Source organism: Triplophysa dalaica, chromosome 25 (assembly GCF_015846415.1).
Source record: "Triplophysa dalaica isolate WHDGS20190420 chromosome 25, ASM1584641v1, whole genome shotgun sequence".
Taxonomy (NCBI): domain Eukaryota; kingdom Metazoa; phylum Chordata; class Actinopteri; order Cypriniformes; family Nemacheilidae; genus Triplophysa; species Triplophysa dalaica.
In genome coordinates, this window is record NC_079566.1 from 15,130,956 (window position 1) to 15,146,971 (window position 16,016).

The 16,016-nt window shown below is 38.7% G+C and overlaps 1 protein-coding gene across 1 annotated transcript; it reads left to right on the forward strand.

Annotated features, from left to right (window-relative positions):
* The first annotated feature begins 1,766 nt into the window (after positions 1-1,766).
* sh3bp5a (SH3-domain binding protein 5a (BTK-associated)) lies at positions 1,767-15,894 on the forward strand. The gene is made up of 9 exons (XM_056742182.1): positions 1,767-2,058; positions 3,657-3,719; positions 5,175-5,303; positions 12,553-12,717; positions 12,898-13,028; positions 13,922-13,964; positions 14,103-14,334; positions 14,422-14,703; positions 14,825-15,894. The coding sequence occupies exons 1-9, from the start codon at positions 1,984-1,986 to the stop codon at positions 15,004-15,006; spliced, it is 1,302 nt and encodes a 433-aa protein (XP_056598160.1). The 5' UTR covers positions 1,767-1,983; the 3' UTR covers positions 15,007-15,894.
* Positions 15,895-16,016: the final 122 nt, after the last annotated feature.

Here is a 16,016-nt window from a genome sequence, read left to right on the forward strand (position 1 = left end):
GTAGTCTTATTACCCCTTCCACGTTAAACTTGTTTGTCAAGACTAAATGGTTATTCACTGTAAATAAGCTTATACTCCCAAAACTCTGAGAATGGAGTCATGTGAAGAAGCTTCTAACAGTAAAAATACGCTTTTGTGGGATACTAGTTGTGAATATCCTCAATTTAACATCTTAAGTTAAGACTCAAGTTAGCCAGCAGCAAGATGACGTCACCTGACAACACATGAGCCCAACACCGTCATTAGGGACCGTCTATAAAGACACACTCTCGTCTACAATCTGGGTAAACTATCCCTTTAAGGACTTCTCTCCTGAACCCCCCACCAATGTTGGCTTTCCTGCATTCTTCCAAACATTTAATTTTATATACAATATATATTTGTTCTACTCACGTCATATTTCAATAACCATGATAATAATAAGCATAATTATGATCTAAACGTATATTATATAAGTACATGCACATGCAAGAAACGTTCAGCGTCTATATTTCTATGTCTTATTTCACTTGACTTCTGTTTGCCCTTTAAATGCGTGTATTTATATATTTATTTAATAAACTTTTATTTATTTTCACTTCTAGACCACGCGCGGATGTGAACGTTACAATAAAACGTCATTCTGTGCGTTAATGGGCTATACAGATAAAATGTGCTTTAAACGGATAGTTCACCCAAAGGTTAAAATTCTGTGATCATTTGGAACGACCCTTAAGTTGTTCCAAACCTTGAATACATTTCTTATTAAAGATTAAAAATATTTGTTAGCTATTTTCAGTTCTGGAGCATCATTAACAGTAGGAAACACTATAGGCGATGGTGCCCCAGAGCTGTTTGGTTTCCCACATTCTTCAAAATATATTATTATTTTCAACAGATCAAATAAATATTTACAGGCTTGAAACAACTTGAGGTTGCGTAAATGATGACAGAATTATCATTTTTGGCTGAACTATCCCTTTAAGGACTTCTCTCCACCACTGTTGGCTTTCTTGCATTCTTCAAAACATCTAATTTTATATGGCTACAATATGCAATATTTATTTCTACTATGGTAGTCAATGATGTCTGAGAGTTGAAAATTGCTAACATTCTTCCAAATATCATTCTTTGTTTTTTATCATGACAAAGACATTTATACAGGCTTGGAACAACTTGAGGGTGAGTAAATGATGACAGAATTTTCATTTATGGGTGAATTTATTACTGTAATTTAATTACTTTTCTCTTGAAAAAGTAAAGTAAGGGATTACTCTTATTCTGTTTGTTAATTAATTAGTTACTTCTGATGGGATTAAATACTTTGTGTAATATATGTGTGTACAACAGTGGAATTGATATCAAAATTCTAACTTTAAAAGCTGTGCTTTAATATATAATTCTCACATTTGTAATACTTTGGTGAGTTAATAATATTACTTTATGTAGTTTAATATTAGTTATTTGAATGAATTCATGTCCATCCTTGAATAAATTAACTAACAAAGGTTGACATAGCATTTAGAAAGTTATTAGTTATAATAAGTAATTAAATCATTTATACAGTAATCTAATTACACTAATAAATGTGTAATTAGTAACGGATAATTAATTACTTTTCAGAGTAATTTACCCAACACTGGAGATAACACAAATGCATCCGTGGGAATTGAGTTGTGACAAAAAAATCCTAATTCTGTGTGTGTGTGTGTGTGAACTGCAGTGACCCTTTTGTGTATTTCTGCCGGAGGGGGCGGGGCGACCAGCAGCTGCAGACTCTGTCAGCGCGAGCGGCTTCACGTTCCAGTCTTCACTGCTGTGTTGTGTTGGATCTGAACCTCTAGCGGATAAAATGTTTTTGGTCTGTGACATTTCGCGTCGTAATGGCGGTTTTAGGGTGAAGTGACCAGTATTTGGACGGATCGTCGGAGCCCGTTATCCCGGAGAAACCCGCTTTGTTCGGTCAATCAGAAAACGCGAAACCCGTTTAGTACGTTACTCACGATGAACAACACAGAGAAAGAGAAGAAATCTGACGAAGAGTCTATAGAAGAAGAAGAGGTTGACCCGAGGATTCAGGTGAAATCCTTTTAAACTCACACACTACACGATTTAAAGCGGATCCGATTTATTTAAAGACGATCTTGCTACTTTACACTGATGTGTGCGGCTTTAATATTGTAACTTCTAGACGATTAGTTTTTAATACTTCAGTCCAAAACTGAAGTTTACAACTATTGAACTTTGATTTGGATTGATGAGAAGATCGTAAAACACAGAAATAATCACATTGCGATCAGAAAATGATGTTTGTTTTGATCAGACCGATGGTTGTTCAGAGGAAACCAAGAGACATTTTATTGTTTAGAGTTTTGTTACATTCTGTTAACATTGTTACATTTGAAACGCATTTACATTCAGATAACGTAACGTAACGTGCTTGCTGTCATTATTATGCCATAAATAATTTTCCTCTTTTTAAAGTTGATTTTAAATATACAACACAAAGAAAGAGAAGTTGCCTTTTATATGAGACACTAGGTTCCTTTTTTATGTTTTATCATCCAAATCTGTAAAAATGTCTTTGTTGAAATATATTTTGAAGAATGCTTATAACATACAGACTTTCCCATAGTAGGAAAAAATACAATGATGCTTAAAGGTGCCCCAGAACTGTTTGCTGTCCTACATTCTTCAAAATGTCTTCTACTGTGTTCAAGAGAACCAAAAAAATGATAAAATAATTGTTCCTACAGTGGGGGTCAACGGGTGTCGAGATATGTTTGGTTATGAACATTCTTCAAAATATCTACCTAGGTGTTCATCAGAACAAAGAAATTGAGAAACATTTTGAACAACTCGAAGGTGAATAAAGAATGACAGAATTTTTCATTTTTGGATTAAGTATTACTTAGTTCATAACTTTTTAAGGAAACAATAAAATATTTACACACTTTATGCGGAATTTAAAATAATATGAATGGTTCTGCCTGCATTACGTCAAGTATAAAAAAAGCAAGCTCAAGCACACATTTCATCATTTTACTAATAACATAAAACAAATGTACTATTGAAAATGTTGACGAAAAAAAGTGTCCAGACGTCAGCGGACCATGTTCAAAGTTGAATGAACTGCACCTGTAGGTTTTCTGCTGTGATATGTAAAAAAAATCATTTTGACACCAGCCGTTTGAAAATCATTGATCTTTTGATAATACAGGCCACTGCGATATATCGATCTATCACCTGTAAAACGTTTCAGAAAATAAAAATAAATTCAGAACATCATTATCAGTCTGATTGATATTTTGTGTCCACAGTTATGACATTCCTTTTTTTAGCTGTTCCTTTTGTTTTACCACTTAAAGAAACTTCTTTAATAATAAAAAAATTACAACCTGTGATACTCCTGTAGGTATATTTTGCATCAACCCAATGATATTTATACTCAAACGTGAAAAATGTATTTTATGCTTGCCAAAGTTTATTTTTAATCGTTTGCATGAACTTAATTTGTTACTAAACGACAACATTACAAAAACAGCTTGAAAATCTGTCAGCATGAAGTTAACATGCGAAGAAAAAACACATTTCAGTGTTGGGTAACGTGAATAACATGATCCAGATGTTCATATTGGATTCTGGGGTGAATGTGTCTCACTTTATCTCCTCAACAGGGTGAACTGGAGAAACTGAATCAGTCCACTGATAACATCAACCGCTGGGAGACCGAACTAGAGGTACTCGCATGCTTTCTTCATGGTGTCAGCGATTTTGCAGGAATTCCTAAGTGGAAAAAGTCTGATAGCCCCTCCCCCCGCTCTTCCTTGACCAATAGGAAGTGTCTTCCATGTGACTGAAATCCTTCACATATCTGTCGAGTAGGAGTATCTGTCGGATTTCCTGTTCGGATAAGCATAAGTTCACGGAGATAAAAATCAAGCTCAGGACATAAAACTCGTCAAGTTCTGTTTTCAGTCCGATTCAGAATTATTTTGATAAACATATTGTGACTGTTGACAATCTGAGAACAGATTTATGATAAACATATTAAAAAGATAATACTTAAAGTCAAAATCAGGTCTTCCGATTATTGTGTTTTTGTTGTTTTGAAACATTATATTATCCAACTTTACAAAAGCTGTGAAATCACCCAGTTTTCAATTCCTATTTTTCACTGATTTTAATTTATCTATATATTACATAACGCTCATCGGCTGTTCTCAGTATTTTGTCTGTATTTGGCCTGTGATTCACCGCCGTGAAGCCGGATTTGTCCTGACGGAGGAAGTTGGAGTCCGTCTGACGTCTCTTTTGTCATTGAGCTCCTGTGTGGAAGGATGTAAATGTCAATGTTTGTGACCAAACCCATCAAATGACAGATTCATCACAACTCTCACGGCCCTCACGCTCATTTATACAACAAACAAGCTTCTGCCGTTTAGAAAGAAGATAGATTCTTTCTTAATTGTGTTAAAGTTAAATTGAGTTTAACTGAATGGGCGATTCACAGACTGAGAGATATGAAGTAGGGAGTGCACTGAGAGATTCTTGAGTAACCGATTCATTTTGCCTAAACATCAAGACCCTTTCTCACTTTTCCTAGAACAAAAACCGCAGACAGATTTGATTAAAAGCTTGTACTGTAATTCACTATTAAAACGCCCGAGTCGACACAAAAACATTCAGGGGTCATTGACTTTTATTCAGTAGTTCATGCTCCTCACCCACAATGCATCTGCACACTATAGTGCTCAACAATGTTGCCTAGTTTCCAAGATTTTCTTTAGCTCTATTCACCCTTACATACTGATTTAATCTTTGAGTTCAATCCAATTTTATATTTTACCATCTTTAACTTTTACAGTAAAATTAAACTATATCTGTTCACTTTTAAATGTTTGGGACAGTTGCATAAACCCATCCGCTACCTTGTGTCTTAACTAGTTTTACTGACTAGCAGTTAGTTAGGACTAATAAGTCTCAGTTTTTTTTATTTGAAGTAGACCAATCTACCTTTATATGTGACTGACTGACTAACTTTTAAGACTAGTCTAAGCAGTTTATGCAATCGGCCCTTTGTCTCTGTTGTCTAATCTGACTCACGAAAAGGAGGCATGGTTTTTATTAGAGTAAAAGTGTTGTGATTGTAATGAAAAACAACCTCAAATGTGTCTCTTCTTTTCATACTTCAGGACTCCAGGCAGAAATTTCGGGCGGTTCTGGTGGAGGCGACCGTCAAGCTCGATGAGCAGCTGAAGAAGATCGGTAAAGCTGTCGAAGACTCAAAACCGTACTGGGAGGCCAGACGGGCGGCCCGTCAGGTGGGTTACTCTTCACATTCAAAATTCCGTAAAGATTACGTCTTCAAAACTACATCTTTACATTTAGTCATTTAGCAGACGCTTTTAACCAAAGCGACTTACAACGTTAAAAAGATGCGCTCAGAAACCGTTGGAAATGACAGGTATAGCTGTGTGTCATCCACATAGCAGTGATAGGAAAAACCTTGTTTCCAAATGACAGAACTTAGGCACGTTGTGTATATAGAGAATAGCAGCGGTCCAAGAACTGAGCCCTGGGGTACCCCTGTACCGAGATGCTGGGACTCAGAGACATCCCCTCTGATACTCTTATTGACTATTCTTGAGTTCTTGAGCCCTTTATCGCTCTAGAGACTACAGGTTTAGTCTTGAGATTTGCTGTTAAATGGTTTGGAATTGAAGACTAAGTGTTGACTGGAAAAACCTTCAGGAAAAACAAGTTTAGACTCTCTTAAACTTTAGGAAACTTAGCCGACTCCCAACTGGAAATGAGACAGAGGCTACAGACAGAGTTATGTGATGATGGTTTGGCTGTTGCTATGGAGGCTGTTGCTATGCTGAACGCCAGGAAACAGGTTATGATACGGGCTTCAGTGGTCATACAGAAAATAATTTAACAGGTTTCCCAAGCGATGCCATAGAAGAACAATTTCTGATTTCTGATAAAAGTTATAAAACAAACAGTTTTTTTGTGGGACAGAAAGCTTTTGTGGATGTTCAAGGTTCTTTGAGAAAACATACAGCTTGGCAATGAACCTTTATTTTTAGAAGTGTGTTGCGGTGTCGGGCTGTTCCTAACAACACAAATAGAATGATGTCTGAAAGCAGAGCAGTAATTCAGAGGAGCATACGGATGGCTTTAATTAAAGTTGGATCTCCAAATTAAGCCTGCGATAGAAGAGAGTACTTCACCATTAAACACACTTCACCGTTCTATTCATTTACAGAACAGAACTAAACAGTTCTCTCAGAAAAACTTGACTCCTGTATGTGTGCCAAGAGGAAACCTTGAAACTACCCTAACAACCACCTACTGCAGCCAAACACCGTAGCAACGTGCTAAAATACTCTGACCAAGCACTGCAGGATAATAACATGGCAACCACACACAACTCCAGCTTTCATTTGTCCGTTTTATTTTTAGCATTATATAAATGTTGATTATAAACATAGATTCAAAAAGTTTTTTATTCAACCCTCGGTGGTGTATAAAAATGAATTTGGGGGCTCGTCATTTAAAACTTCAAACCTATTATCATCTTGTGACAGCAGTAAATTCACACAGACGTCTTGTCTCACAGTCATTAAAGAGCTTTTTATATCTCGTGTTGGAAAGTGTGTCACCATTATCGTTTCTCAAGGTGTTGGGGGCTTTGGGCTTGTATGTGATCAGTGTCAGGAAAAACTATTTTGAAACCACAGTTTGACAAGATTCAAGTCGTTAATGATTTAATGTAGCAACACTACACACTAGGAACAGAACAGACGTGCAGCTGCTGAAGGTGAGCAAAGAGCAACGTGACGGATAAAAAAGAGCAAAAAGATAAGATCAAATCTAGTCAGAGTTAGGAAAAAAATGTGTTGTTAACAATTACCATTGTGTTACCGTGCATGATGACTATTCTGTCATACAGACAGAAACTAGTGCACACACACACAGAGAGACACACACACACAAATACACAGAAAGAGACACACACATACAGACAGACAGAGAGACACATAGACGCGCACACAAATACAGACCAACAGACAGAGACACACACATACACATATAAACAGACACAGATAGAGACACGCAGACACACACACACACACACACACACACGTATGCAATTAAGTGTGCTTTAGTTAATCTTACAGTGGGTTATATCTCTCTCTGTGTGTGTGTATTTGTACTGTGTGGTTTGTCTCTCTGTTGTGGTATTTGCACCATAATTGTGTGTGTGTGTGTGTGTGTGTAATCAAATGCTGGTGGTCTCATGTGACTCTCCCGTCATCCCTCCGGAAGACCATCACAAGCTGTCTGTCTGTCGGTGTTGTAGGTGAGACAGGGGTCAGACTGGACAGAACCAGCTGACTCACACAGCGAGAGCGGCAACACCCTCTTTTTATCCAATCACGGCACGCCACACAGTGACACCTGTCTGTTGCATCTCATTGCTGTCCAAGAGAATCAAATGAGATATCTGAGCTTGATAGAGAATCAGACAGAGACTGCTATGACATCTGTCCTTCATGTGACTCATTGAGCGACGACCTCAACACGTGACAGCTGATCTCACCTCAGTGTGTGTCCCTGTTAGACACGAGAAGAGATTTTTAACACAACACATATCTGTTAGACTGAAGTAAATCTGTGTCTCTCAAATCAGATAAAAACCCCAGACAATAGTCTTCATCAAACACAGTTCTCTCTGAAGCTGATCTATGACTTGTTTTCATATTTTAGTCCTTGTAGGATTTCTATTTTTGTGTCACAGAGTTTCAGGACATGAGGGTTGAAGTGTTCATTTTGGTTGAACTATTCCTGTGAACACAATCCTCTCAGGACAGGCAAGTTTCCTCTGAAGGGCGAGTTATTGTGCTGTTAGAGCCGCCCGTGGGTTTCCTGTACTTAGCTTTGACAGTCGACAGAAAACTAGGTCAGTATTTTAAACAGGTCACAGAGAGTTTATGATGATGTGCCTTTAGATGATTCTGAGGTCATGAAATGTTTAGTAAACAGGATTTTTCCGTTCTCAGTGAACGCTTCTTCTCATGAAAAATCCATCCACATTACGTCTGCCCAGCCGCAGGAGAGAAATAGGTCAGAAAATCTGAGATGCTTGGACCGTTTCACCAGATGCGGTCGTCTGTGTTTGGCTAGTGTCTTATAACTTTGATTTAATTTATTTTATTATTAATTTATGTTATTATTTTATTGTATAATATTTGTATTTAATAAACACTTTGTAGAATGGGATCCCAGTCCCAGTGAAATAAAAATTACAATCGATGTTTTCCATGAAATATTGCAGTGTTTATTGTTAATAGTAGTGGTGGGCATAGATAAATTTTTTTAATCTAGATTAATCTAGATTAATTTTGGAATTAATCTAGATTAATCTAGATTAAAATGGCTCATTTGAATTCTGCCGAAGGCATTCAGAATATGTGTGCTACCCAAATAATGACTAAAAGTAAGTCTTTGAGAACGGGTTTCTCAAGCCAGGTGGCGCATTAGACCAGGGGCTCATCTCCTGTTTCCAAAATGCATCTCAAATTGCTTGAGAAAGCAGTTCTACTATGATAATTGGTGATGAAAATTAAATTATGTTCAATAAGATGAACTTGTGTTTACTTCCGCATTAGCTAAGGGATGATTTCCGTTTAGGTGGTACTTGAGACTGGAAGAGCTCCTACAGTACATTTACATTTAGTCATTTAGCAGACGCTTTTATCCAAAGCGACTTACAAAGAGTGAGGGAGCAACAAGCGATATGTCATACAGGAGCCATAATAAATTAGATCTCAATACAAAGTTACTGGTTTCAACTAAAGCTAGACCACTACCTGTTGAGAGAAAGTGTTTTTTTAAACCAATTCCGCATTGCACAAGGTGCAAACAACCTTAGTCTTGTCGATGTTTCTATTGGGAAGCTTCTTAAAAATAAATATTCCCTGAAGCAAACCCGGCGGCTTCATAGCTGCATCCATGTTAGCACGTCACGTTTGATGTTGTAATTTCACAGTAACGTTATGTTGTGTTCAGACCAAACGCGAATGGCGTGTCAAGCGCGAGTGATTTATATGTTAATGCAAAGAGCCAACAGACCTACTTGCTGCGCGAATCGCGCGAATGAAGCCCTGGTTATGAGATGATGAGGCGGCTTCTGCTTCCACGAATGACGCGAATCACGCGAGTTGAAAAATCTCGTTCTCGCCCCGTACAGTGCAGTTAAGATGGTATACATCCGCGCTAAAATATCAAGGTGAAAGTCATCATAGCTTGCGTAGTATAGACCCAGCTGCCAACCAAACTTTGAGAATAGATTAACGGCGACATTTTTTTTATCGCGCGATAAAAGTCTCACTGCGCCGTTAACGGCCCACCACTAGTTAATAGTTTATCAATATGGGTCATTGTCTTTTTAAAATTTGTGTGCCGTCATAATTTTTAGCTAAAATCTGAAAATGCACTTCCTTCCTGTAATGACGATACATCATAAATGACGCATGTTAGACGGCTTGGGCGGAGCATCTGTTAACTCCTCCCCTCAACTGTCAGTCTGCTGCCAGTTCCATTTCAGTTTTTATACATCCAATCAAATCGCTGAGAAAGACGAAAGCCACGCTTACTATTTTTCTCATCAGAAATACCATTTTGTTTTGGAAATGAATCAAAATACAGAAATAAAAACGATCCAGTTCACGGGGACTTTAATTAAATCGAGGATACATTGACATCTAGCGGTTGAGCTTGGTATCGCAGTCTTATTAAAAAAAATCTAAAATATTGGAGAGACAGGTTTAGCCAAGTAACGGTTCTTCTCGGTTTCTTTAGTTTGATCAGAAATAATCTAAAGTCACTCTATTGCACGTGAATGTGTGAAGGGTAGTCCACGAAGGTGCACATGCGAAGTAACGTTTGTTTATGTTGTCACTTTGAAACCGTACAGATTTAATAAGAGCAAAAAAACATTGAAAGCTAGATTGTTTTGGGACCACGTGTGAATGGTTCTCATGATGGAAAACAAACTAAATGATGCTTATTTAAAATATAAAAAAGCAGGATGGTTTGAGTGAGGGTTTGGTTAAGCTGCGTGGTTAAAGATAGCGAATATAAACACCATAGTATTAAATAAAAAAACAATAGAAGTCTACGGCAAGTCCTCACAAAGATACCTAAAGGCACAAAATTGCAATATATACAAACAATAAAACTAAACAAATGAACAAAATTCACCCGTTTTGTTTTTGCTGCTCAAAATACAGCGATGGATCTGTGTTAGTCACATTGCTACATTCAGTTTATACGGTAAATAATCTCTCTAGTGTACGACAGCACCCTCATTGTGTTTTAGTCTGTGAGTGGGTTGTACTGGGTCTGGATGTGTAACTACACTGACGGCTTTGTGTTCATCATTTCAAGACTCTCAACTGTATTGACACTGCGGCTCTTTCCTGAAATGTCAACAAGTCATTGTGCAACAGTGCCGTCATACATCAGTATTTCTAGTGTAGGTAGCTGCACTTCTGGGCTGGTGGTGCGAATGATGAACACTTATCATTTCCTAAAGCTTAGTGCCCACATGGACATGACGACGTGATTGTTTGATGCATGTATTGTTTGAATAGACAGAAAGGTCACTAGTTTGGATGTGTGTGGTGTGACGTGACGTGTAAGCAGGTCATGACCTTGAGCGTGACCTTCAGACACTCGTGTCATCTCTCTGGAGGATTGATGCTTTAAAGAGTACGTAGCATGAGATCATGAAAATGACATTGAACATTCGTGTTTGAAAGTAAGCTGTCTGCCAAGTTGTAAGTCTGAAGGTGAATAAATAACAAATTTATTTGCTTGTAAAAATGGGAGTCGACTCTGAATCACACAAACGAGTCGTGGAATAGTTCACCTGCGTATCTACGTCACTATACAATGTCCCGTCTACGTTTTGCTAAGACTGCCGCAAAACTTATCTCTCCTCCCCCAAACACTGTCGCTCGTTCGTGATGCGTGTGTATCATGTCTAGAGTCTGTGTTCTACGGTGTGACACTAAGTTGGTCTTATTTCAACTACCAAAGGAAGAACGTCTGAGGGAAAAATGGTTACAATTCATTTTTCCAACGATACCAAAGGAGTATAACTCCAGGGTTGTACTGTTCGCGCGTCATTTCACCAAACTTTATTTTAATAATCTCGGCGCGTTCACTGCAGGGTATGTGAAACGACAATCCTTGAAAGAGGGGGAATACAAACTCTATTTGGACCTGTTAGCTACCCTGAATCCAAACCTGTAACTGTGACTTTAGAGTTTTGTCTTAACTTCAAGAAATATTTTCGTAGCTTATGTCTGTGTTTAGCTAATGCATATAACGCTAACATTAGCATGTATGGTTATTTCTGGGGTGTAACAGTTTGTTTATCTTGCTATTAACTTTGCATTTTGATGCATTTGCCGCACATGCACCTATATAGATATATTTGGGTTTCATATATCTCATTTCTCTTAACATCGACTTTCTGAAATGCTCTATGTGCCATGACAACGCACAGTTAAGACGAAATAATAGTATTACTAACGTATTAACAGTATTTTAAGAAAAAATATTTTATTTCATTGATGAGCAAAAGCACAACATAATCTAGATAAGATCTCAGAAGTTCTTCATGCATGTTTCTGTTGTTTTGGTTGAACATGCACATACCTGCATACGCTGATATGAAGAATGTGTGCGCTCGCTCACGGCTGTTTCTGCAGAGACAAGCAGCGATGAGAAAGAAGATTTCTGCTGTGATGTAGAAATACATTTGCCATTTAAGATAAACTGCTATGAACTATTTATTTTTATCTGTATACGTGTTGTTTTTCTTATAGACGCCGGTTAATTTTTTATGCTCCTTTTAGTTCAAGACTTAACAATTGTGTGGTATATGCTTTTTTCATATTATAATTGATTTGTTTATTTTGCTATATAATACAAAAATATTTTGAAAAAAATTGTATTATTATAATTTTAGTGCTTTAAACTTATTTTAGTTTCTTTTGAGGCAACATTTAAATTTTTCCTTTAGTAAACATTTTCAAAGTTTTAGTAAAATAACTCAAATAATTCTTAGTAAACTAAAATAACCTTGAAGACAAGTATTTTCATAAAAACAAAATATACTTTTTATAAGGTGCTTAGATATGTTTACTGGGAAACAAACAAAAGAGCCGATTAAAGGAATAGTTCACCGAAAATTGGTTGATCACTTTCACCCCCTCATGTCATATCCAACCTGTATGAGTTTTTCCTTCTGCAGAACACAAAGGAAGATACATTAAAGAACGTTGATAACCAAACAACGTTGAACCCCATTGACTTCCATCATATGAACACAAATCCACACAATTATCAAAATATCTTCTTTTGAATAAATAATGACGGAATGTTTATTTTTGGCTGAACGGTCCCCTCTAAGAAAATGACTTGTACTTTCAACAAATGAAACTCTGATATCACATGGACTCTAGTGTAAAAAACAATGTAAATGTTTTGTAGGCTCAGGTAGAGGCACAAAGAGCGACGCAGGAGTACCAGCGGGCGATCGAGATCCTTCGGGCAGCGAAGGAAACCATCGGGCTGGCAGAGGAACGTTTACTGGAGGAGGACAGCAGACAGTTCGATTCGGCCTGGCAAGAGATGCTTAACCACGCCACACAGAGGGTCAGTTAAAAGCTATATGGATATACATATGTTTTACTTCATAAAGAATCATTTTACAGACATTTTTACAGCAGAGTTAAGAGGACTTTACTTTGTCACAAATAAAATTGGTGCCGTCGCATGCGCTTCGCAATCATATGCGCTTCATTTTTGCTTAACTGCTCTGATTGGGTCTCGCAGGTTATGGAGGCGGAGCACAGCAGGACGAGCAGCGAGATCGAGCACCGAGAAACTGCTGCCAAATACAACGCCGCCCTCAACCACATGAGACAGCTGGAGAAGAAACTCAAACGCTCCATCAACAAGTCCAGGTCAGAGGACATCCAACCACACCCAACATCACCTAACACAGAGAAAAGAACTATTCAGAGGGTTCACATGAACATCAACAAGCCATAGGAAAGCAAAGGACATTACATGGAAAGTCTCATCTGCGTCTCAGATATTTCTCATGAGAAAAAGAGTTTATCTCACAAATGCGTCTGTCATTAGAGTTTGAGATCTCAATATGAACTTCAACATTTCTCATCACATTTGCTAAAATCCAGATTCTTTGACCGCTACAATCCACATTCATTTACACCTCCAGACTCATTTCAACATTACACTGTCATTTTCATTTCTCTGTAAGCACATTTAGGAGAAACGTCTGAGACTGACCTGATTCTTAAACGAAACAAAACTGAGCAACAACATATAGAAAAGCTTTCCTGTAGCTCAGTGGTAAGAGCATTGCGTTAACAACACAAGGTCGTGGGTTCGACCCCAGGAGATTGCACATACTTAGAAACAAATGTACAGGATAATGTAATGTAAGTCGCTTTGGATAAAAGCGTCTGCCAAATGCATAAATGTAAAGAAAAGACTATTCTTCATTTGAAAGCACTAGACCGCTGAGGTATTTCAAACATGAACTGCGTCCGGGAATAAAAATCAGTTTTCCACAAGAAAACCCAGCAGAATTGTTCTCTTCTCACGCAAGTTGTGTTGAGTTCGGTTGTTTCTCTGCCCCGCCCCGGGCCTCAGCTCTGCACCGCTGCAGCTCTTCGTGTATTTCAGCATCTGTAATGTGTTCCAGATGTGCTCTTGGAGCTGGAATGTCCCCGTCCTCTCTCTGACCAATGTTATTTAATCAGAGCTCTGCTGTTGCCATGGAGACGCTCTGAGCCTCTGTTTCAACATCTCTCTCTCTCTCCCTCTGCAGGCCATACTTTGAATTGAAGGCCAAGTATTACCTACATCTCGAGGTACGCCAGTTTTATTTTGTCCTCCGGTCGATTCGCCAATCAATTAAATACATTTATATTTCATGCAAACTAAACTAATTAGAAATAACGATTTGTATTTTGCGTTAAAAAAATCATTGTTCTTCACTTCTCCTTCAGACACTGAAACGCCGAGTTGATGAACATCAGGCGAAACTGATCCAAGCCAAAGCCGCGTACCGGACCGCCCTGAACAATCTGGAGACCATCTCGGACGAGATCCACGCACGCAGACGACTCTCCGCTATAGGACCCAGAGGCCGAGGCGTCGGGGCAGAAGATGATGGAGCCCATTCTGATGACATCAGCAACTTTAAAATGGAGTCTGATGGCTTGAGTCTATCGGAGTCTAGTGAGTGGTTTCTTTTAATTCGGTTTCACAAGTGTGTCGCATGTTGCAACAGAGAGACTGAAGAGTTGTGTTTGTTTTGTGCTGCAGTGATCTCCGTGAACATGGAGGAGAACACGTCAGAAGATGATCCAGAAACACAATCCACCTGGAGTCTGACCTCAACATCTGCACCTGTAGACCTGCGCTGCTCGTTCTCCTCCTCATCTGCTCCCCATCTCCACTCGTCCTCCTCGCCCCCGTCTCTATCTCCGGATGAGCTTCCACGGCCGGGCTCGGGGTCTCTGGAGGGTCTTGAGCAGGTGTCACCTGTGCTGGGACCTCGCAGCGAGTGCAGTGGGGCGTCATCGCCGGACTGCGAACAAGAAAGAGGTGAGAGATATCGATGTTTAAATGACAAAAACAAACTTCAGCCTCGATCCTGAAAACCAGTATAAAGAAAATTCATGACGAAATTTAAAAAAGAAGAAACTCCTGTGTTTTGTTTTGACAGGTGAGAGGGCGGATGGCGCTGAAGGTAAAGCTGAAAAGACAAACAGCATCATCCGTCAGAAGAGTTCACAGCTGGAGAGTCTGAGCAGATTATCTCTTCAAACCGCAGAGGATGAGACTGACGGACCCTCGTTCACAGAGACCTCCAGCACGGCAGCGGTCCTGCTCCTTAACAGCGTTTAAATCTGATAACTTCAGCGAGACTTTACGTGTCAAAGCTCACCTGATGTTGTTTGTGAAAGTATTATCATCTCAGTATTATAAAGACTGTCTCATCTCACAACAGACTGAACCCATGAAACAGTGTTATGAAGACATCAGCTATGACGTGAATGGAAATCTGTTTGTCCTCACTGAGTGAATGTTCTTCATGTTTTCCTCGGGTTTTAGAGTGGATAACCTTCTTATTTTTCTGTCTATTGCAATTGGCGTCAAACTAACTCAGTTTGGTCCCTCTGAAATCTCACCTTGTTGGTCTTTCAGTGACTGAGTTGCAATTATATTTTTGAGGCAAGATGGATGTTGTCTTTAAATCGGAAGGTCATTTGTTAGTCTGGCGTAGCCTGAAGGTCTGGGACTTATCGCCGTTGTAAACACAACAGTTTACTTCTAAGATCAAAAGGCTTTGGTGTTTCCCGTCGGACCGCTAAAGAACGCGACACGGAAATCCTGTGAAATTCAACCAATCAGATGACGACTTCCACCGTGCTGAAGAGTTTCCAGAAAAGTGTGACATATGCATCAGACGTCCAGCCAACAGTCTGTGGACGTGTTTGTTAACCCAACTGATGACAGATCAGTTATTGACTGAAAATAAGCTTGTGGGACATTTATGGCAGAAATCTCCACTTGTATTTCACTCTTTTTTTATGTTGTGTCAGTCTTTCTCTTCTGTCTCAGATTTATCTCATAGTTATACACTCCACAGTTAAAGAGGGACTTGTGTAAAGCTTTATATTTATACACAATGTTTGTCTTGTTACAATGATGTTAGATGTGTTTTTACAGCACAACGTTCTTATTTGTGTAATAAACAGGTGCTCACGGCATGAAACCGTTTCATTTCCAAAACAGAGTTTTATTCTGATCATGTGTAAGTACGTGGAAATAAATACAGTTAAACTAACGCCAATAAGCATTGAAGTACCGCGAGAGCGAATCGATATAGCGGGGAACAGTCTGATCTGGCGGTA

Excerpts from the sequence above, each read along its gene's own strand:
- sh3bp5a (XM_056742182.1), top strand. The coding sequence starts at position 1,984 with ATGAACAACACAGAGAAAGAGAAGAAATCTGACGAAGAGTCTATAGAA. Across the intron at positions 14,335-14,421 it reads CTTGAGTCTATCGGAGTCTA|TGATCTCCGTGAACATGGAG; the intron begins GTGAGTGGTTTC and ends TTTGTGCTGCAG. Across the intron at positions 14,704-14,824 it reads GGACTGCGAACAAGAAAGAG|GTGAGAGGGCGGATGGCGCT; the intron begins GTGAGAGATATC and ends TTGTTTTGACAG.